The 23,923-nt window shown below is 41.7% G+C and overlaps 2 protein-coding genes across 25 annotated transcripts in view; both read right to left on the minus strand.

Annotated features, from left to right (window-relative positions):
• The window catches only part of ryr2a (ryanodine receptor 2a (cardiac)), a 256,694-nt gene extending 244,200 nt beyond the window's left edge, over positions 1 to 12,494 (minus strand). For all 23 annotated transcript variants that reach the window (XM_072666833.1, XM_072666821.1, XM_072666832.1 and 20 more), the window contains exon 1: positions 12,427 to 12,494. In XM_072666833.1, the coding sequence (XP_072522934.1) occupies positions 12,427 to 12,474 (48 nt within the window). In that variant the 5' untranslated portion in view covers positions 12,475 to 12,494. The remainder of the gene's footprint in view (positions 1 to 12,426) is intronic.
• A 2,631-nt stretch (positions 12,495 to 15,125) lies between these two features.
• mtr (5-methyltetrahydrofolate-homocysteine methyltransferase) overlaps positions 15,126 to 23,923 on the minus strand; it is a 32,056-nt gene continuing 23,258 nt past the window's right edge. The window contains exons 27-33 of one of the 2 annotated variants that reach the window (XM_072667723.1): positions 23,665 to 23,740; positions 23,221 to 23,376; positions 21,712 to 21,908; positions 19,257 to 19,457; positions 18,280 to 18,472; positions 16,646 to 16,758; positions 15,126 to 15,961 (exon numbers count right to left, since the gene is read on the minus strand). In XM_072667723.1, coding sequence (XP_072523824.1) covers positions 15,875 to 15,961; positions 16,646 to 16,758; positions 18,280 to 18,472; positions 19,257 to 19,457; positions 21,712 to 21,908; positions 23,221 to 23,376; positions 23,665 to 23,740 — 1,023 coding nt within the window. In that variant the 3' untranslated portion in view covers positions 15,126 to 15,874. Of the gene's footprint in view, positions 15,962 to 16,645; positions 16,759 to 18,279; positions 18,473 to 19,256; positions 19,458 to 21,711; positions 21,909 to 23,220; positions 23,377 to 23,664; positions 23,741 to 23,923 lie in introns of those variants that run through there. The other variant, XM_072667725.1, reaches the window with a different exon arrangement.

A 23,923-nucleotide genomic window follows, 5' to 3' on the forward strand; every position in this document is an offset into this window, starting at 1 on the left:
GGTGTGCTTTACACAGTACTATGTCCTACTGACTATACAGTGCACTCTTTAAAGGTATTTAGAATTTGGCTGTCTAGGATAGAACACGCTTAGCATGTGGAACTACTACACACTGACTGCATGGTCAATATAGTGCACTATATGCTATGCCCAGTACTATGCCCTACTCACCACATAGTGCACTATTTAAAGCTATATATATATATATATATATATATATATATATATATATATATATATATATATATATATAATACTATGCATACTATTTTGGGCTATATACAGTATTATGCCTGACTCACTGTATAGTTCACTTTTTTGGGTTATGTCTACTATGCTCTACTCACTATATAGTTCACTATTTAAAGCTATATACAGTAATATGCAGTACTACGGCCTACCCACTATATAACACACTATGTTGAGCTTTAAACAGTACTACGCCCTACTGACTAAATAGTGCAATTTTTATTGCTATTTAGATTTGGCTGTCTAGGATAGCCCACGCTTAGCATGTGAAGCTACTACACACTGACTGCACGGGGACACAAAGCTGAGAAACAGTACATATCATTTCTGCGGCGCTAGCTTTCAGATCACTTACTGTACGCAGACTGAATCCCCAGAGAGAGAGGAGGAGAGAGAGGAGACAGGGAGATGAAGTGAACCTATCTGAATAGAGTAAAAGATCTGAAAGACAAAGATACAGTATAGCACCATCGTCAGCGAGTGAGCGGGAGAGAGAGAGAGAGAGAGTTAGGGTGAACCTTTCTGCATAGACAAGATACAGTACAGCACCAGTATTAGTGAGCGACTGAGAAAAAGAGAGAGAGAGATGAAGACAGCGAGCACTGCAGAACGCTGAGACTGCTCTTACACTCTACTTACTTACTTACTGACTTACTCTCTCCCTCTCCCTCTCTCTCTCTTTCAATTATGAAGTAAATCAGGCAGCCACTGCAGTAAAGCCACAGTGACTTCATTAAGAGGACGCAGGCCATGACATCACACTCTCGCTGACCTGACTCTTCAGAGAGACGCAGGGAAGATGAAGCGTTCAGCACAGGCAGTGTACGTTCTGCTACATGTGTTTAATGTGCTGCGAGTGACAGACAGGTGCTCTGTGTCCTGCAGCTGAACTAGATAAAGGAAATAATCAGAAATGGAAATAATCAGAAATGGACGAGAAATCAGAGGGAAAATGACTGGATCTGGCCGTGTGCTTCTTCTTGAGGGCCAGTGCAGTGTTTGAGTGGTTTGAGCATGACGGCCTACTTTTAGATACTCTTCTAAAGTGAAGAGCTTCAACTAAAACCTGCTCATTTTTTAATCTTAGCAGTTTTTAAAGAAGCAATACTGACGCTCAAGACGTGCCGTCTCTAGTTATATAATGAAATAATGACACTTTGATATCATCACCAACAATATCACTGGGATCTAATTTCAGTTACAAAGTACCACACATTACAGAGCCTTACCCTACCGCCTGCATTGTCCCTGATGGTAATGTAATTACCTTATAATTACCAACTGGCCTCGCTCTAAGCTATAATGATAATATACTATAATGATAACTATATTCTGCATAGACTTCACAAAACATGAACACCGTTCTTCACATTTCTTTGGTTGGAAACCAAAATTTTGCCAAATTGGTGTGTTGCCTCTTCTTTTGGACAAGCTGGCCCATTTAACGCTCTATTAGGGAGCAGATCTCATGTACCACACCATACCCCACAGTCTATTCTGCTTCATTTGCATAAAGCATTTATTAGACTGGTGCACTAAGCAAAAAGGGTTCTGAAAATTGGTCTTTGTTCATTCGTCAGCATAGAAGACCTAGGTTGTGTTTAAAACTATGCCCTACTCACTATATCGCATAGTATATGGCATTGTACTGTGTAGTACTATGCCACACTCATATAACCCATATATACACTATTCTGGGCTATATACAATACTATGCATATGTCCAGTACTACGCTTTACTCACTACATGCACTACTGCCATACACTATGCCATACTCACTCTATAATAATATTTTGGGCTATATACAGTACTATGAGCTACTCACTAAATATAGTGCACTATTTTGGGCTATGCCAGTACTATGCCCTACCCACTATATAGTGCACTATTTAAAGTTATATACAATACTACATATAATATGCCGCACTATTTAACACACTATTTCGGGCTATATACAATACTATGTATATGTCCAGTGCTACGCTCTACTCCATAGTACTACATAGTGCACTATTGCCATTTACAGTGCCATACTCACTCTATAACAATATTTTGGGCTATATACAGTACTGTTTTAGGCTATGTCCAGTACTATGAGCAACCTATTATATAAAGTTCAATATTTTTGGTCCAGTACTATGCCCTACTTACTATATTGTGCACTATTTAAGGCTATACACAGTACTATGTCATTCTTACCATACAGCACACTATTTTGGGCTACGTCACACTCATTATGTAGTGCACTATTTAAGGCTATATACAATACTATGCATACTATGTCTTTCTCACTATTTAACACACTAGACTGGGCTATGTCCAGTACTATGCCCTACTTACTATACAGTGCCCTATTTAAGGCTATATACAATAATGTGCATAATATGCCCTACTCACTACATAACACACTACTTTGGGCTATATAAAGTACTATGCTTTACTCACGATATAGTGCACTATTTAAGGCTAGTTACAATACTAAGGCCCTATTCACTATATAGTGCACTATTTCGGGCTATGTCCTATGACACTATAACCTACACATTACATATAGTTCACTATTTATGGGCTATGTACTATGTACTTCGCCCCACTCACTATATAGTGCACTATTTTGGGTTATGTCTATGACTAAACCATGCTCCCTATATAGGGCACTATTTTGGGTTATGTACAGTACTATGACCTGCTCACTACTGAGTGCAACATTTTGGGTTATGTTCAGTACTATACCCAACCCACTATATAGTGTGCAGTAAAATCTTCATTCCAGTACAAAAAATAGTTATTTGACAACAGCGGAAACCTTTCACTAGAAAGCAGAATAAGCATTAAGCATAAAGAATGATCATGAGGTCTTCCCCCAATACAACGAACCATTTTTGAGTTGTAATGGGTCTACATAGAACCACTGTCTTCATTTGAATACAGCTGCCACTCATTTGATTTTTAGTGATATCAATTATCTGCCCAAGGTTGGTGTACTCAGAGAGAACAGCAGAAAAGTGGTTGTTGTGCTTTAGCAGTGCAATAAAAATACAATTCTGAACTACACTGAAAAATAAGTCATAGAAAGCAAAGAAGGTCAGGCTTTGGCCTTATCCGAACTCCTGCAACTCCCTGGCTGTAGAACCACAGACCGTGTGGAGGTTCAGAAAGATGCTGATGTCCGAGTGTGTGTGCTCACTCTGCACTCCTCAACTTGTTTATGTAACGAGAGGATCTCATCAAACATTAATGAGGAGGAGAGCACTGCATTCAGCCAACAGAAAGAGAGAGGGACAGAGAGAGAGAGAGAGAGAGAGAGAGAGAGAGAGAGAGAGAGAGTGAGAGAGAGAGAGAGAGAGAAAACACAGAGAGAGATACAGAGAGAAATATGAGGGGTTTTCTCTTCCTCTGCCTCCAGCTTTCACTGCTCTGGTGCAGACGGCCTGTGGACACTTTGACGTCTCTTGTAGGAGTTTCAGTATTTGTTAAGCTGTTCTACACCTACCAAACCACAGCTGAGCTCGTATCCTCCCGGCTCAGGAATACAGGCTCCGGGTACACGTTTCATTCATCAGTATGGAAGACCTGGGTTCTTCCAGACCTGGGTTCTTCCATGAATATAGTGCTCTACTCACTACATACTAAGCTATGACATAATCACTATATAGTGCACTATAGTGCACTGGGCTATGCCTAGTCTTATGACCCACTCTCTATATCATGCACTATGCTGAGCTATGTCCAATACAACACTCTGCTTACTACATAATGCACTATTTTGGGCTATGCCTAGTTCTATGCCCAACTCTCTATATTGTGCCCTTTTGTTGGGCTATGTCCAAAACAGTGACCTGTTCACTATACAGTGCACTATTTTGGGCTATGGCTAGTCTTATGTCCCACTCTCTATATCATGCACTATTCTGGGCTATGTCCAGTACAACACTCCGCTCACTACATAGTGCACTATTTTGGGCTATGCCCAGTCCTATGTCCCACTCTCTATATCATGCACTATTCTGGGCTATGTCCAGTACAACACTTTGCTTACTACATAATGCACTATTTTGGGCTATGCCTAGTTCTATGAGCAACTCTCTATATTGTGCCCTTTTGTTGGGCTATGTCCAAATCTATGACCTGTTCATTCTGCAGTGTACTAATTTGGGCTATATCTAGTCTCATGACCCACTCTATGTATTATGCACTATTCTGGGCTATGTCCAATACTACACTCTGCTCACTATATAGTGCACTACTCTGGGCTATATCTAATCTTATGACCCACTCTCTATATCATACACTATAATGGGCTATGTCCAGTACAACACTCTGCTTACTACATAGTGAACTATATTGGGCTATGCCTAGTTCTATGCCCAAATCTCTATATTGTGCACTTTTGTTGGGCTGTGTCCAAAACTATGACCTGTTCACTATACAGTGCACTAGTTTGGGCTGTATTCAAAGCAATGCACAATGCACCGTGTGGTAAATGCCGTATGAAGTTTGTGGTGCACTATTTTGTGCTTTGCTCACTATACAGTGCACTAATGTGGGCTGTGTCTAAAACTATGCCCCGATTACTATATAGTGCACTGTTTTGTGTCGTGTCCAGTATTATGACCTGTTCACTATACAGTGCACTATTATGGGCAGTGTCCAAAACTATGCACAATTCACTGCATAGTTGATGCCCTACCAGGTTTGTAGCATTTCCTTGTTGGCTTGTGTCCAGAACTGTAGATGCCCTGCGTATTATGTAGTGCACTATTCTGCACTATTCACTATATGCTGCAGGGACACTTTCTTTTGTGAGGTTATGACGGACGCCCACTCTCTACAGATATCAACTCCGGCATTGCATAATAGAGGCCACTAGCAACAAGAGTAAAAACGTCATTAGACTTGCCATGACTACCAACACTTCTGACAAAGCAGCAGCATCCTGCTTACTAGAGGAGCTGACACACACAACACACACATTTTGGCTGAACATTGAGAACACATTTGTTGTTTTACTATCAAATGTTAAACATAATCGCTCACCACTGATTTAGTGTTACAGTTAGGGGTGTTTTGATCCAGGTACAAATATCAGTATCAGAGCTAATTAAGGCGTATTCCTGTATAATGGCCCAGTATTGTCTTTATTCAACCAAATCCAATTGTGAGCTTATGTTCAGGCAAACACTACTCGACTTCATTCACACTACTGTCACAGAAGTGATGCAACCAGACATTATGCACAGTTTAGAGTCAGCGAGTTTTAGATAATGTCCCCAGCGTGGATTTATTTTACATGGAAAATGAGAACAGCCCAACAGTCACTTGCAATATCTGCAATGGCAGTGTTTCCCAATGCTGTAGTGACAGATTTGCTTTCAGTAGGGTCCACAGCGCTATCATAAGACAAGGTAAACTTTTGAGAGTACAGTAAGGTTACACGGGTCACAGGAAAAGCAGAAAACACTGGGAAAGATCTCAACACTGCAACAAGGCCAAAATATGAGTGATTAATGTTCATGAACATGAACTGTAGATATGTAAGCTACAAAATCACACTCACCATTAGTAGATACTCAACATTAACATGGACATGAATGGGCAAGAGGCCTGAGACATTCCCAGTTAGAGGTCTGGTTGGAGCATGGTAAGAATGGCTGGTACTCCCGGTATTCTTGTAAAACAACCCCAATTAAACAGTGATTAAAATCCCTGAAAAATGGATATTCCAGAAAAATGGATATAGGGGCTGTTAGGAGCTGTGGGCCATCACGCCTACCTTTAAAAACACTGAAAATCACACAACACAAAGAAGTCAGAGCAGATCCCCAAGCCAAGGACAACATGGAAATCTGGAAAGTTAGCCTGAGAAGCATCCGGAATGATCTCGGAGCAACTGAGCAAGGAAACTTACAGATTAGCTCAGGCAGAAACAAAGCTTGGAGTAGTGGCTATGTTACTTAAACGCCTGCTATGACACCAGGCTGACATAGAAGCTAAGCTAACTGATCAAGAAGGTCCAGTCTCATAGAGAAAACCATTGGGCATTGGACAGCCTCAATGGGATCACTGAACACACTCAGGGCAGTGATATGATTGGGTTCATTGAGGATGTATTGAAGAACGCTCTTGGACTCCTTCAGGTGAACATCTGAGAATTGAGAGAGAGTACAAGGCATTAGCTCTGAATAAAGGTGCTGACCCACAAAGACAGCCACAGTCCATAGTAGCACAATGCTAAGGTTGCAGAATTGCCATCACAATGCTAACAGTCTATAACAATGACTATAGAAAACATGGACGCTGTGGTATTTTTCTTCCGTTCTATTGTAAAGAAGCCAAGATTGTTCACCATGTTGTCAAATTTGCAACCAGAGTCTATGCAGTAGAGACCAGAGCTTCTTCTACACTGAGTGTGTCTCAGACCACCTTCATTGAGCTTACAGCACAGAAGCAAAGTGGATTGCTTCCATGGATTCCCAGTTTATCCAGTTAATGAAATGTTTCAACAGTAAAAGGGCAGCTCAAATGCAAGTCTCGCAGACAGTCTCTTCCAGTCAAGGCTGTCAATCACTTCATTCCTAAGTATAACCCCGCCTTCTTACGATATAGCAAAATAAGGTTTTTAAAAAATAGACCAATATAGCACAGGGGAAGCTAACTGTTGGATTTAGACACTAGAGATGAACAGACAGTGAGATGAAAAATGGGCTGTTCTGTCATCGAGACATATGGGGATGGGTGGCGCAACACATCATACCAGCCAGCAGAGGCGCTAGACCTGTGGTTGCACTTTCCATGTTTTCTACAGTCGTTAGTCTAGACATGCAATACTTTTTTTTTGCTGAGATGGTGACTGTTAACATTGCAGCTTCGCTTCATGAGCACAAGTCCAAAGACATCCAAAACTCAGATAGAAGCAACCATTCCTCAACTGTCAGCAGTATCATCGTCTATGCAGATATTTAACATAGATATTTTACCCTGAGAGGGGTAGTGACACTAATCACACACAGACAATCTGGCTTTACCGGCCTTCAGCATGCACACACTGCTGGCCAGCTATCCCCTCATTATAATGCACATCACACACCTGTGCTCCAAAGACCTACATTAAAGATACATCAATTATCGCTGTCACACAGTATTAGGGAGGAGAACCACGACGTTTTCATCAGACTACATGTAGGCATAGAAACATTCATCATCAGAGGGACGTAGCCAAGTACACACTTTTTTAATTAGTACTGTCACCTCGTGTTAATAACAGAAGCAATTAATTTGTACAAATCAATTATTTTATTATTTTGCCTAATGTATCATCTAATTAAATTACAATTTAAAGGGTAGGTTGTACATGTTTGGGACTTTTTATTCATTACAGAGGAGAAACATTTTAATCTGTTTGTTTACACAGGCTTTGCGATTTTAATAAAAGCTTATAAGGGGTTTTCAATTTTAGGGAAAAGACCACATATATTTACTTTTTTTTGCATTATTTTGTTATTATTATTTTTTATCATAAAAAGAGTATACACCGATCAACCATAACATTAGCACCAGATGAGACACTTTGACAAGGGCCAAACTGTGATGGCTAGACGACTGGGTCAGAGCATCTCCAAAACATCAGGCAGGTCTTATGTGGTCTTCCTGGTATGCAGTGATCAGTAACTACCAAAAGTAGCCCAAGAAAGAACAACTGGTAAACCAGCAACAGGGCCATGGGCATCTCCTCTTTGATGCGATCCATGGAGGCCCTGGTGCCCGATACCACAGAACGCCTTCAGAGGGCTTGTGGAGTCTATGTCTCGAATGGTCAGATCTGTTGTGGTGGCACAAGGTGGGCCTACTCAGTATTACTAATGCTATGGCTGATCGGTGTATATACCCATCAGTGGCAAACTAGGCCTTCAGTTCAGGCCACAAACGTCAACAAAAAATATGCTAACTTCTGCTAGCCCTTCAATAGGATTCTACCAGTATTTTAGCACAAAGCTAGCCAACTGTAGCCACATCCGGATTCGGATCCAGCGTCATTAACGTCATTCCACAGCAACTGTGGGCTGGATGAAAGTGTACGAAATAGGGCTGCTCAATACATCGGTTAGCATTGCTATAACAATATGCATATATATGTGCAATGGTCACATCGCAGGATGTGAAATATTAAATTACTTTTATAAATTCACACAATTTTCCATGACATATCTATCGGAGACACACTTTATCTGCCATTTATCAATTATTTTACTCCAATACTACATTTACTGAATAGATTATTAATATCATGACATGTTGGATCATTGACACCTGGGGCAAACCCTTGTATTTTTTATTTTTGTAACATATATCACAGACAAAAGCAATACTGCAGCTTATGCAGCCCTGGAATGAAAGTGATTGATATGCAATTTAAGTAAAAGAGTCAACCGAATGCCCTGAGTCCCCCATCCGGGTAAATCTACTCACCCTCTTTTCTGATTGGTTGTGACTAGTTGTGACACATTTCAAGCAGAGCTCATCTGCCAATGTTAAACATTTTTTCAAATCAATCTGCGAGGATTTCCAGCGGAAAACAACGCAATCCATGCAGGAATCTGTGTCTGTCCATACCATATAATGACATTTTAGAGGAATACACTCAGCAATCTAAACATAGGCTTATGACGTCAGTTCACTGCGTAGCCATGTTAGCTTGTATGTAGCAATATTAGCATTTAAACTCCTTAAAGGCCTTGAAATTCAGATAATCCAGTGGCACTCTGGGAAAAGCTTACACAGAAAAATAAACAGGCTGAAGCAGGAAAAAAATGTGGCTTTGAACTGGAGCTCCTAACTTGAGATTGACAGCAAGATGACAAGCTTACTTCATTGACTATATGGACAAAAGTATTGGGACACCTGCTAATTCTGGCTATCAAGGATATTACAAATATTTTTTTTTCTGCTTTTGTTGAAGTAACTGTCTCTACTGTCCAGAAAAGGTTTTTTGGAGGACTGCTGTGAGGATTTGATAGCATTCAGCAACAAGAGCGTTACTGAGGTCAGGATGTTTGATGAGCACCACCCCACCCCACCTCATCCTCAACATCCCAACTCCCAGAATCATGCCAGAATCAAGTATTGGATGGAGCACCATCCATCATTCCAGAGAACATACCTACACTGCTCCACAGCTCAATGCTGGGGGGCTGTATGCCCCTCCAGCCCACACCTGGCATTGGGCAGCATGATGCCCACAGGTTTATGTTCATCTGCTCCAGAGAGTCCTATTCTATTGCCAAATCCTTTTCTTCATGGACTAGACAAGCTGTGTGCGGGCATTTACGCATTTGTGTCAGCAATGGATGTGACTTAAAGTAGCTAAATGCAGTCATTGGAAGGGGTGTCTGCAAACATCTGGACATATTGCGTGCGTCTATTTCCTGGTGTATGCATTTCCACCTTACATCAGGCCTCTCCTATTGATTCTCCATCCCTATTCCTATTGCTTTCCTTCTCTAGCATACATCCAACCTCACACATTGTTTGGGGAAGGCTGATCAGGCTGAAAGGCTGAATAACACTAGAATGTTGACTGTGTGGGGAACTACTGGAGCAACATCAGAGAACCCTCAGCTGCCGGTTCACTGTGACTCTGCATTAGGTGTAATGGTGCAGGATGAGTGGAACAAGGGAGGGATGGAGGGAAGGAGGGGGAGGGCCGCTGTGCTCTTGGCTGCTTCTCTCCTAGCTACGTATCAATATCAATAATGATGCCGCTACACAAAAAGGTGATGTGAAGATAATGGATATACAGTAGCTCCAAGGCTGTGGGGAACACACCAGCAAAGGGGCAAGGTTGGCACTGACTGCAATGGCTTAAGCAATGCAAAGACTGTGGGCAATTGAACATATTGCAGTTATGATATACTGTATGTGGTATTAAAAAAAAACACATTGGTGAGCAGTTACAGAGCTTCACTGGACATCACTATTACAGGAATTGTCCAGTACACCGTATTCTGATGTGTGGGGGTTGCTGCAGCCTAAAGGTCTAAGGTTTAGAGAAGTGGCTTGGGACTGGAAGGCTGCAGGTTTGATCCCCGGGACCGTCAGGAAATAGGGGTGGGGGAAGTGAAGGAACAGTAACACCCATGATATCTTGTTGGTGCTATTTAGAAATATATTGTTAAATGGTTCTATGAAGAAACATTTACAAAAGGCGAAGTGAAGAACCCTAGTGAAGAACCATTTAACCAGACAGAGAACCATTTATGCATTCATGAGTCTTTGAGTTGTCATGGTTCTGTATTGACCAAGCGATATACTGGATAACCTACAATCTAATCCCAAAGGGTTCTGAATAGTACTGAAGAAGGGTGCTATGAGTTGTGGCACGTTTTGTGCTGTATATAGAGGCACATTCTCAAAAGAATATCTCTAAAGAACCATCTACAAATGGTCGATGGTTTTCCACCCTACTGAGGAACCCCTTAACCATGTAAAGAACCAGTTAATCATCCCGATGGATCTGTTTAGATCAAGCCATATATTGTGTAACCTACATTATAAGCCCAAAGATTTGATACAATACTAAAACAGGGTTCTATTTAAGAAGGGTTCTTTAAGTTGTCTTGGTTTTTGTAGTAAAGAGAGCTTTTTCAGAGAGTAAGCAATGACCATCTATGTACACCACCAGCTATGCTGAAGTAACCAATGCACTGATGGTTCTGATCAGATCCAAGTATGGGACCCCAATACCTGCCTACCATTCAACAGTCCAGTGGGCCCAAACATTTAACCCTGCTCTTAGAAACACCCTGAGGGGGATGCAATGTCTAAGTAAGAGCATCTCCATGTACATCCAGCATTACATCATTTCTCCCAGTGCATGCTGCTGCTGCTGCTCCTGCTGCTGTCTGCGGCAGAGCTCAATATCCAGGACTGATGCAATGCAACACACACACACACACACACACACACACACACACACACAACACTGCAGTTCCCCACATCTTCACCTCAGAACTGAAATAAACCTCACAGAACGCAATTAAGCACAACCACCCACATTCAACAGTTCACCCCACCGTCATGTAACGCAGCTCACATCAGGCTGGTGAGCATCTCCCACACAAAGTTCTCGCTGCAGCACACATTTCAGCTCCTTCTGCACTCCAACACACCTCACACACACACACACACATATATATATATGCAGCTGTGCATCACTGTCTTCAGCAACAGCGAGAGCATGCAGCTCTTTATCTAAACCATTATAGATCACTGAGGATCATTACAGAGCTTACCCTTTAAAGACATCCGCTAACATACACACACATATGCTTCACACACACTTGCACACACTATCACATGCATACAACACTACTGTCATCTCAGATCTCAGCAGTTACTGTAGATCATTAAGCAGCTATAGTGATGTATTTAGGCCTGGGTTTGGCCAATCCTGCTCTTATGAATCCCTGCAATATGCATTTTTGGGGTCTTCTGCTCCAAACACACCTAACTCACCAACTCATCAGCTCATGCTGCACACTTCACAGCACACACACATACACATCACACACACAGGCATACATTACTGTCATCTGCAACAATGAAAGCTGCTCAATGCATGCAGTTCTCAGCAGCGGACTATTATAGATCATTAACGAGCTGCCAGATCTTCTCATTCAAGGCAAATCAACACCCAGATCCAGTTGTGGTGAAATATTGAGGCCAGTGTTGCCCAATCCTGCACCCCCAGCCTCACTGCAATGCACATTTTAGTGCCTTTCAGCTCCAAACACACCTGACAGCCCCTTCACGAGGTTCAAACCTGGGGTGGGTTAGAGCAGCAGATGCAGTACAACGCGCAGTGTGTGTGTGTGTGTGTGTGTGTGTGTGTGAACAGTAGTTGCAGACTGAAGGAGAACGAATGCTGCTGCTCTAATTCTGCAGCTTATCAGTGCTGATCCACGGCCGGCCGGTCAGCCAGCCAGCCAGCCAGGCAACCAACCAGCCAGGCAGCCAGGCAGCCAGGCAGCCGGCCGGCAGTGCGCGCACCACTGACACGAGCGAGGGAGGAAAGAACGCACGAAAACGACACCGCACGTCTGCAGAAGAAGCCCCGCACACGCGCACACGCACGCTCACGCGAACTGTCACACGCACGCACGCACGCGCTCGGTACTCACGGTGCGTAAGAACTGGATCTCATCCTCGCCTTCACCGCCTTCCGCCATGGTGGAGCCGCACAACTGCAGCCAGCCAGCCAGAGCGCGCAGAGAGGGCACTGATGGAGAGAGAGAGAGAGAGAGAGAGAGAGAGAGAGAGGGAGAGAGAGAGAGGGAGAGAGGGAGGGTGGGAGAGAGAGAGGGAGGGTGGGAGAGAGACACAGACTCGGCACGCAGCGCCCTCTGGTGGACCTGATCAGAGAAGAACCACAATCAGGAATGGGTTTGATTGGTCAAGGTGTCGCTTACAAGCTGGCACGTGCAGGGTTTGGCGAGAGGGCGTATGGACGCAAAGGGGGGGGGGGGGGGGGGGGCGGCTCTGCTCATTTGGGAAGTTTTTACACTAGTACACCTGATGCTGAAACTTTGCTGTGAGGATTTGATTGCATTTGATTGTATAATAGGGTTTGATTTCCCTGCCACCCTACACCTGTACCTGTACCTACCCTACTTCCCCCCCACAGAAGAACATCTTACCCCCATCCTTCACCCCCCTCCTGAAGTTGCACCAGTGCTCCAAATCTATTAGCTGGAGCTCTGTCACTCCACAGTACTGTTCCGCTGCTCCTCAGCCCAATGCTGGAAGGCTGTATGCTCTTCTAGCCCACGCATGGTGGACATCACTGACCAGTGAAGGATGGGTTCCCCTTTTGAGTCTTGGTTTCTTTCAAGGGTCACACCTCTTGATCTAAGGGAGTCTGCTCTTGCCACTGTCACCATTGCCTTGCTCACCTGGGGTTCGGACCTGTCTGTTGTTAATAGTGACATGTCCCATCAGCAGCCACAGTCAGAGAGAGCACAATTAGCCTTGCTCTCCCAAGGGTGGGGCCATGACACTTCCTCCACACACCACTCCTAGCATGATGTGGCTCAGCACAGGCGTCTGTTAGATGTTAGAGACCCATGTATGTGGGTTTACACACCGAAAAAACAGCCAGGTCATTGTATATGACTGTTTTCCAACCTGTCTTTAGAATTAAATGGGCTGTTTTTGTCAGTGTGCTTTTAAGACTGATATGTAAATGAGCTCTGTTCTAATTGGCTGTCCTAAATTGTGACTTACCAAAATAAAAAAAAATAAAAAATAATAATAATAATAGAAAATCCTGGCTTAAACACTCCCTATAACTTCAGCCTGAATGACAATGGCTAAACTGCTATAGGCAGTAGATTTATTTAGATGGGCCTGATTCTCTTTAAAATAGCTGTTGGCATTTTTGCTAGTTGGCAAGGGCACCAGGATATGTTCGGACACTGTGTGTGCTGCCAGTGGTGGCCAGTGATTATTATTTACGGCCCAGGCCAGGCCAGTCTGTGATTGGGGCGGCAGTCAGAGGGGGTGTGTATGTGAGGTCATGCATCCAAAGACAGCAAAAGGGAGCATATCCATCTTCCCCAAGCCCCGTGTTCCCTCACCTCTGTGATCCTCAATAGCCCTGTCCCAGTTGGCGCACTTGCAGCGCTGCAGTCCTTTTTTGCGTGTGCCTGCAAAGACCAAAGGCAGTAGGATGTCCCATTTCTTATTTTGTTGTTCAGAGTGGTGCTCACAGTACTCTCACTGAACCATTAGTGAGGCCCTTGGTGAGGACCGCATGGATGCAGGCTCAGCAATGACCCCAAAAATTCCTAATACAGGTTGGGGCCAATTACAGCAAATGGGTTTGTTTACAGCAGAGATGAAGACAGCAAAATGCATTTGTTCATTTCATTTCATTAATCACTGAACTGCATTATGCAAATGAGTTGTTTTTGTCTCCAAGGCAAGCCTACCATTCTCCTCTGTCCATATGTATTGCAAGTTGGAGCAAAAATCGGAACCGTCTGGGAGATACCAGAGGACGGGTCGGACTGTGAACTGTGAACGCTGCCTAATATGAAACATGGCGTGTTCATGCTGTTCAACCGATTCCAGTAACACATGCTTTTGGTCTAATGTAAACATGGTAATGCTTTAACACCGCATTATGCAGAAACAGGCATTTTTGTACTCCTCAGCTCCCCCTACAGATGGGGAGTGTAACTGACTATCACAACACTGTCGTTAATACAAATGATGCGATGTGCTCCGCCTTATGGACAGCTCTAAACATGCATTTGTTGACAAGCTGAAAGATAAAGAAAGAAACGCGACTGAGCCAATAGTGTAACACCACACGATTTTTCACAAATCCAGTAATGCCGCGCTATGCAGTTCTGGGGAAAAGTCTTGTGCAGCTCTACAACAGCAGTATTAGCAGGAGCAGTATTACAGCTTGAAATGGCAATTTCACTCCCTACTGCAGTCAGTGGAGCTTCAACATGATTTTCAAGTGCTTATTAAGGTCAAATTGCTTCATGGGGTGCCATTTGAAGTCAGACTTGAGACCAATCAAAAGCAGTACAGATTAATAACAGAGCACTTGACAAACAAATAAATTAATTAATTAATAAACAAAACACGCTTTACTAAGACTCTTAGGATAAAGCAAAAAAAAAACAAACAAAAAAAAAAAAAACCAAAAACAAGTATTTATGTTTAAAAGTAAATGTTTTAATATTTAAAGACTTTGACAAGATCAAAGAACCTTAAGCACTTAAAATTGGGCATGACATCATCATAAAGGTTAATGAACATGGTCATGACCAGAAGAAAGAATAATAAGAAAAAACAGTGACATAATTGTAATGGAATTTTATTCCAACTCATTTTAGACAATTTCTGTTGTCTTTTTTTTTAATGAAAGAATCACATAATGCAAAGAGATGCTGGTGTTTTGAAGTGGTTCTGGTGTCAGTGGTGAATATTTTGTACTTGAAATGAATTAGACAATGACTGCCAATGATACAGTAGGTCAGTAGATTGTAACAGTAGATCAGACTGTTACAATAACAAAACCCTCAATCCAGTGCAAAATTACAGTGTTTATCATTTTGTTTTACTGACACTTATTTTAAGCCTTAGTGTCATATAATAATTTAGCAAAAAATATTACATTATTTATTTTCAAAAAATATACTTTTATTAAAACCATCAAATTATAAAATTCCAGAACAATGACTTGGCATCCACATCAGATTTTGTCAAATTTGACCAAAATTTAAAAGAAGTTAAAAGAACATTAAAAAAATACAATTAAAGTCCATCAAATTTAAACAACTTCGACTTTTCTTAATAATAAAGACAAATTAAATTGTGGCACTTGTAGTGTAAACAGGTGGGTGCTTTTTTAGCATAAAGTCGGAGTTTAAAAAACAGGTGCTTTAAAGTAAAATCCTCAGTCCCAACCATTCTGTAGCACGCTCCAAACTCAGGTAGCGTCTTGCTGTGGATTAAACATCATTCTGAGCAGCAGCTCTTCATCGTTTTGTTTCTTTTGTATCGTCTCAGACTCCCTTATGTAGCCTCTGTTTCTGAGTCCAGTGATGCAGTTCACTCGGTATCGTAGCCCAGGTTTGGTCCTAGCCATCTCTCTGCCTCACTCACAGGAATCTCCTTCCTTCTGGCATAATCTTCTACCTGACCACACAAAACATTTGCTCAGTTCAAACCTACCTGCCTTCACTGTAGAACATGTTAAGGTACTTTAACTTTAAATGACAGGCAAAACAAAGTTCTACATAATACCCAAGTCAGCGTGAGGTACAGATTTCGAAGTACTAACAAATTATTTAGGGCAATATAATGGTGTCTAACTAAACAACATTTACATTTACATTTATGGCATTTAGCAGACGCTCTTATCCAGAGCGACTTACAAGGTTCTTGTATTACAGAGGTGGGCCAATGTAGTGTTAGGAGTCTTGCCCAAGGACGCTATTGGTGTAGCACAGCAGAGTCACCCAGACTGGGAATCGAACCCCAGTCTCCCACGTAGTGTGGTAGCTCACTGGCAGGTAGTGGTGTTATCTGTTGCGCCACACCAACAACACTGAAATGCCCAACAGGTTCTAGCTAATAAGCTAAAATGGAAAAGGTAAAATCTCATAACTATACAATTATTTAAAAAAATAAGATTAAAATGAAAATAAAATGAAATTAAAATGAAATATTAGAAAATATTTTAAATAATTACTGTTTTAATTGACCAACTTAAGTATATAGAATAACAAAAATATGTACTGTATTTATGGTCCTATACTAGTGCTGATTAAGCATAGGTACAAAAAGATTTCATCTGGAGACTGGACAGGGAAGTGGTACCTGCTCCTTGGTGATCTTGCCCACAGCGAAGTAGCTGGATTTGGGGTTGGAGAAGTAGAGTCCAGAAACAGCAGCAGCAGGGGTCATAGCCAGGGATTCAGTCAGACAGATACCTTACAACAGAGACAGAAACAAAAGCAGAGTGTATTTAAGCTTCAGCCAAAGAAAGTCTTTATACTATTCTCACTCAAAGCAGCAGCAACTACAAACATTTGATTAGAGAAAACAACGAGAGAGAAGGCTGGACTGCAGCACAGTGAGCACAGAATATACCCATTTCACTATACAGGTCAGCCTGGGGACTCCCTGCTTTTGTGGATGGGCAAGAATTCTAAAACACAGACAGAGACATTTGCATTTTGGGTGTATCCACTCACATATCATTTAAAAGCCAATACAGGAAGCAACATCTGTGAATCTCAAATTTTCATGAAGGAAGGCCTGCATGACTATGAAGCTCCTGTAGGCTTATGAGAATTGGCAGCCGACAAGTGTTGAATACTGCTTACTAGAAAAGGGCATTTCCTGATAAAAATGCAAAGCCAGTTACTGTGAGTGTGATCCTAAGTATATGCTTGTTATGGTACCTGGTGGTTGTGAGGTAGTTGCTAGGTTATTTCTAGGTAGGGTATTAAGGGTAATTGCTAGGTCGTTGCCATACTCTCTGAAGTAACATCTAGGTGGTTATCATGGTGTGTCACGGTTATTCCCAGTGGTTGCATTGATATTCCAGGTGGTTACCAGCATGTTGCTAGTGTACTTGCAAGAGGGATTTTGCACATTTTTGTACATTCTTCTATTTATTCCTGACAAGAAAGAATCAGGATGTTGAACTGTTGCTATGCAGAAACAGTATGTTTAATAAAAAGGTATACATTTGTATATGTATATTTTTATGTATACAAAATATAAAAGCCGTATACAAGAACACTTCAACAACTTAACGGAGCAATGTGCAGGTTGTTGGATGTCAATATCTCCTATATATATATATATATATATATATATATATATATATATATATATATATATATATATATATATATATAGGAGATATTGACATATATATATATATATATATATATATATATATATATATATATATATATATATACACACAATATTTGATAGCAATAGTGTTGTGTATTTTGCAATTAATAAAAAAAATAAATAAATAAATTAAAAAAACAATCCTGAAATAATGAAAGCTGCCAGAGGCCAGAAATGTAATGTTTTTATGATAGAGAAGCAACAGTGATGGCAGTGCACCAGTGAACATGTCAGAAGTTCAAATTTCTGCAAAGTTCAACTTCTGCAGTCAACTGCAATGGTGGCATAAACCGGATACCTTTTTTTTTTTCAGAAACAGAGCCACTGAACACTTACAGTAGAAGTCCAGGCAAACCTGGCTGCGGACAACACAACCCACAACCAAATTAAAGCAACTGGACACATCAGTGTGCGTATAAAGTGATTTTGAGGAGAAAATGGTGGCAAACATCCCCTCACACATAGGCAGGAACAAACACCAACATGTCAACTCAGCATAACTGCTCTCTACTAGCCTTCTTCAGCAGCCTCACTAACGCTGCCTTTCATTTGCTGCGGCTCATATAGCAGATGGCGATTCATACCGGTTTTCTCCTGTATGCTGGCAAGGCTCCACATGGTGCGTTTCTCTGTGTGGTCAGGCTGGCTTGGGTAGCCGGCAGCAGGACGGATCCCAGCATAACGGAGCTTGTGCAGGTCACTGGCTGGCAGATCTCCCTCTTCGCTGTAACCCCAGAGCTCTCTCCGGACTCGGGCATGTAATTCCTCAGCAAAAGCCTATCACCAACCAGATACCACATTAGCCAGTCGTTAACGAACTGAGAGAGGGCAGCGTCAGAGATACGGAATTATGGTTTTCCAGCGATGGCGGAAGTTTTCAGACCATAGTACTTTGAAGCCTCTTTTCTTGGTTAAAAATGATGGTTAAATAAAACAAAATTTATACAAATCAGATTGTATAATGAACAGACTACCTGTGAGTAACATTAACCTTGTAGCGCCACTGGAAAAAGGTTTGATATTTGGACGCTCATGTAGGGAAGTAAAGATATAAGATTAATTTTATAAAACATATAAAAATATAATATGTATATAAGAGAGTCTAACTCTCTAGCCACAAGTTAATCCAAACTAACATGCTGGTCAGCAATACAACACATTCAGATACAACGCAATAACATCCCTAATGCCTTAAATATTTTAACCAAACTATCACTACCTGCTAGTTTTTTCAGACAGACAGTTTCACTCGTAATTCCCTCAATTTGGATGCAGAGACTAACCAGCTGTCTGGATGGATATACTTTTTAAAGTGCAGCAGTACTCAAAAAAGAAATACTGGACCTGTCCGGTGCCATCTCTCTTTGTAGCACATTCACTGTTATCCATTGGTTAACCCACTGTTAACTGTTACGCTATTCCCTCAGGTGTTGGACTTGAGCAAGGGAGCTGATTCTAATTCAGCAGAAATGCTTGACTGTTATTTAGAGAGGTTTTGGTGGTAAAATAAACTTTTAGTGCCTAACTTGTTGATGTTTTGAGTGTAGCAGTAATGCTGTACCTCAGCAAGTCTGTCAGTGAGAGCCTTCACCATGATGCTGCTGTAGTCATCGGCCTGACGCTCAAAGTCCCGGCTGAGCTCTTCTGCACCGAATACAGCGACTGCAAAGAGCCCAACATAGTCCCGCACACCACTCTGCAGTGGAGCCACGAAGTCTGACAGACAGAGGTACGGCTCCGAACTCGCAGAATCTTTCTCCGCCTGCAGAGTGCGCAAAAAAACAAAAAAATAAAAACCCAGGTCATGCAGAAAGTACACAGAACACACAACATGACAACGTCATCCATAGCCTGATTTTACTATATTGCTGCAGTAGTTGACTTCAACCATCTGCAGAGCCGGAGAGGCAGACACAGCTCTAGACCAGAAGTTAATGCAAGCAACATGTTTACCTCTTACTATATCTTACTGGAGCTAAAGCTGCCTTAAATGCAGAAGGAAAAATCGATCCAAACATTTCTATCAATAAGTCGTGCTAAAAATACACTATATGCCCAAATGTTTGTGGACACCCGTTCTAATGAATGCATTCAACTACTTTTCTACTACTAATGTAGCACAAATCCACACACACCTAGCTTGTCTAGGCCCTGTAGGAAATGCTGCCAATACAATACATTTACATTTATGGCATTTAGCAGACGCTCTTATCCAGAGCGACTTACAAAGTGCTTTGCTATTTACCCAAGAAAAGCCTTAGCTAGTTTGAATAGACCAATAAATCAAAGGATCCCTCTAAGCTTAGACATTACTAAACACAAGACAATAAGGTGACCATAGTCCTCTAATCGTCCAAGTATTCTCTGAAGAGGAGGGTCTTCAGTCTGCGTTTGAAGACAGTGAGCGACTCGGCCGTTCGGACACCCAGGGGAAGCTCGTTCCACCACTTTGGTGCCAGGACAGAAAAGAGCCTGGACGCTTGTCTTCCGCGGATTTTGAGGGATGGTGGATCGAGCCGAGCCGTACTTGAACCTGGAAGGGCTCTTGGTGCGGATCGCTATTGACCATTGCCATCAAGTACGGAGGGGCTGGTCCGTTCTTGGCTTTGTAGGCCAGAGTCAGGGTTCTGAATCTGATGTGAGCAGTAGCTACAGGAAGCCAGTGAAGGGAACGCAGCAGTGGAGTGACATGGCTGAATTTAGGGACATTAAAGACGACCCGTGCCGCTGCATTCTGGATGAGTTGCAGGGGCCTGAACAATAGGACTCTCATAAGTCCTAAACATAAACTTACTGGCACCATGCCTACGGTCAGACGTGGCCTAGGTGGTATAAAGGGGTATAAAACCCCCCGAGCACTGAGCTGTGGAGCAGTGGAACTGTTTTCGGGAAAGATCCAATTCTCCATCCAGTACTTTTGGGATGAGTTGGGATGTTGGGGATGATGTGTGGTGGTGATCATCCAACATCCTGACCTAACTAACACTCTCGTCAATGCTCACAGCAATGCTCCAAAATCTAGTAGAAGGCCTTTCCTGGACAGTAGAGACAGTAACGAAAAGAATGAGCAGGTGTCCCAATACTTTTGTCCACATAGCGTATATATGTTTACGTTAAAAAAAAAAAAAAAAAAAAGATGCCAAGAATGTTGTTCCTGTATTAATCCAAATTCCTTTCATTTTGACTGGAGAAGTTGTGCTTGTGAATATTTTCAAATATAATATGTTCAGGAGACTAGCTGTGCTAGACTGTATGAAAGAATCAATGAGGCTTTATGCTAACGTGATCATTCAATATTCAAAACTAAATTTCAGCCTAGGTTAGATTTGTACTTGAGTATTGAATCATTTGGTATTAAATCAGTTCGGGAAAAAAAAAAAAAAAAAAAAAAGATGCTAGCTGGCTGCGCATGTGACGTTCATCTGGGAGAATAAATCTTAAAAATTAAAATGTCCGTATCTGCAATAAATATATACATATTTAGATATTTTTTATTTACATTCAAATTCAAAGCATACCATATGACTACTGTAAATATATGTAAAATACACTGTCCTGATTCAGACAAATGCTACATCAGGGCTTTGACCAGCTAATAAATACAGCCTTCATAGGCTCGGTTTGTCTATGCTGGCTGCTGTTCCTTTAAAAATGTGGTTTGCTTGACAATGGAATTCAGTCCAAATTGCTGTCTGTCTGCATGCTGGTGGAAACACCCACTAGTGACTCATCACCTGCTGCACAGGAGTCACAGCATTCTCTTTACACTCCACGTCACTAGGTGGCACACATCTAAAACTGGCACGTCTTGGAGCTGCTGCTCTGAAGCGGTGGCTGGCTCTCTGGCTCTGCAGGCGGACGCATCTCGTATTTGAGAAGGGGATTCATGTGCGCAGCAGTGTGTAAATACTACATCAAGTTTCAGGGCTACATGATTTGGGCCCTAGAAAGCTCATGCTGCTCCCAAACACACCAATCTATATCCTGTAACAGCTGTGTGTCTCTGCGCCACTCACCTGCTGTCTGAGCCCATAGAAAGTAGCGATGGGATTGGACGAGGTAGGTGTGACATCATCAGCAAACACTAGAATATCATCACCGTGGCTTTGTGCAGGCCAGAAGCCCACCACGCCTCTCGCTTCCAGACCCTTACTGTTAATCAGCCTGTTCAGCAGCCTTAGAGCATCATCATACACACGTCTGGCCTCCACTCCTACACACACACACACACACGCACACACACACACACGCACACACACACACACGCACACACACACACACACACACACACACACACACACACACACACACACACACACACATTATATATATGAATAAAATTATGCAGATATTTGATATTAAACACTGCCACTGTAGCCAATCAAGCAAACATAAATCTCTCAGTGTGGCCTATGCAAAAGTTTGGGCACCCTACAGAGTCTGGACTTTGCTCTGGAAGGAAGCACAGCCTGCAACTGTTTGTTGTAGCAGATAAAACTCTTTCAGCTCTTGTAGCTGGACTTTTCCCCACTCTTCTTTGTAGAAGACCTCCAGTTCTGAGATTTTCTTAGGTTGTCTTGCTGCACAGCTTGTTTAAGTCAGAAATGTTCAATAGTGTTCAGTCAGGAGACTGTGAGGGCCTTTCCACAAGCTTTAGTTGTGGCTCTTCAGGGAGTCCATGGTGTCTTTTGAGGTATATTTTGGACCATTATCCTGTTACAGAGCAATCCTCTTCTCAACGTCAGCCTTTTAAACGGATGGTTGGACATTTTTTAAACTTACTAGAGGGTCTTTTTATTCTGTTAATTATTTGTATTATCTAGATCCTCCCAATCTCATACAGACCTCTAAAGTTCCCTATAACTGACGTGTCAGCTTTTCCACTATCAATTATTTTTGTTTTCAGAGTCAGAGATTCTTATAGCTTGATAATTTGATTCAGCTCACAGGTCCCAGATACAGCTGATGTGCCTCAGGCCAAATTTGCTAATCAAGGTCTATCAACTTCTCAAAAATAAATTAGAGCCTTTTTTATGTATTTAAGATAATTACTTTTATTTTATTAGTTATGAAAGGCTATCTGTACATTAGGATTTACTGGGAATATTCCGTTTTGTTTGTTTAGGTACAGAGATTGTGTTTCCTACTTACTACTCTGAAAAAATGGTGTCAAAATTGCATAAGGGTGCCCAGACCTTTGCATAAGAAATGCATAGAAATATGTTGTCTATTTTGTATGAAATGTATGTCTATTTTTCTGTATTTCTACCTCTATCTTTCTTTTTAATGTATGAATGTTTGTGCACAACAGTGTTTGGAAGAGGTGTAAATGACTGTGACTGCACTACTGTCAGTTAGTGCATTGTGAAGTATTTGGATATATTCCTTGTGTGTTCAAAACACATACCATGGATTAAAACCTGGCTATTAATACTGTAGATAACTTTTCATATAGCTGCTATAATAATGATATTTTCAAAATATCTACCAATTAAAATCTCTAAACACCAATAGAATCACCTTACCCACAGTTTTATCTTTGAAAATCTTGGGGTAGCCTCGGTTCGGATACTTCCCCCTAAGCTGCCAAACGTCAAAGAAGGGCTTCCAGTCAATGAAGTCCACCAGCCTTCTTAGGTCATACGACTTAAACACACGTGTTCCCAGGAACTGCGGTCGGACTGCAGAGAAACAGAGAGGTTAACTTTCAGGTTCTCTCTCTGCAGAGATATAAACCAGTATCTGACTATAAAAACTCTAGGGGCAATTCATCAGATCTGCCTTATTGCTCTAAAAAATATCTATATTCTTAAAATACATCAAAATACATAGATCAGAAAAGTGATACGATGATACTGCAGCACAATAATGTGAAATCTCAGTGTATACTTTTGTTGCTTTATTACTCAGTAATGGTTTTTCTTTCCCTGAGGAGAAAAGCAGTTGTGTTAGGCAGCTTTTTTGGTTACCTGGTGCTGGCTGAGAGAGCCAGTCCACATGTAGGCCTTTTTCCCGCGCCTGCGCAAGAGACAAGTAGTGCCTTTCCTGGAAGAGAAGCAATAAAACACCAGAATTCATTCATTCATTCATTCATTCATTCATGTAGCCTTACTGATATTTAGGGAAAAGTCTAGAGATGTTCAGCTTTTTTTGAGGATGAGAGTAGAAGCTTAATATATATAGATATAAATTCTTTAATCGAAAAGAAAATTATTATTATTATAACAA

Source organism: Salminus brasiliensis, chromosome 22 (assembly GCF_030463535.1).
Source record: "Salminus brasiliensis chromosome 22, fSalBra1.hap2, whole genome shotgun sequence".
NCBI lineage: Eukaryota > Metazoa > Chordata > Actinopteri > Characiformes > Bryconidae > Salminus > Salminus brasiliensis.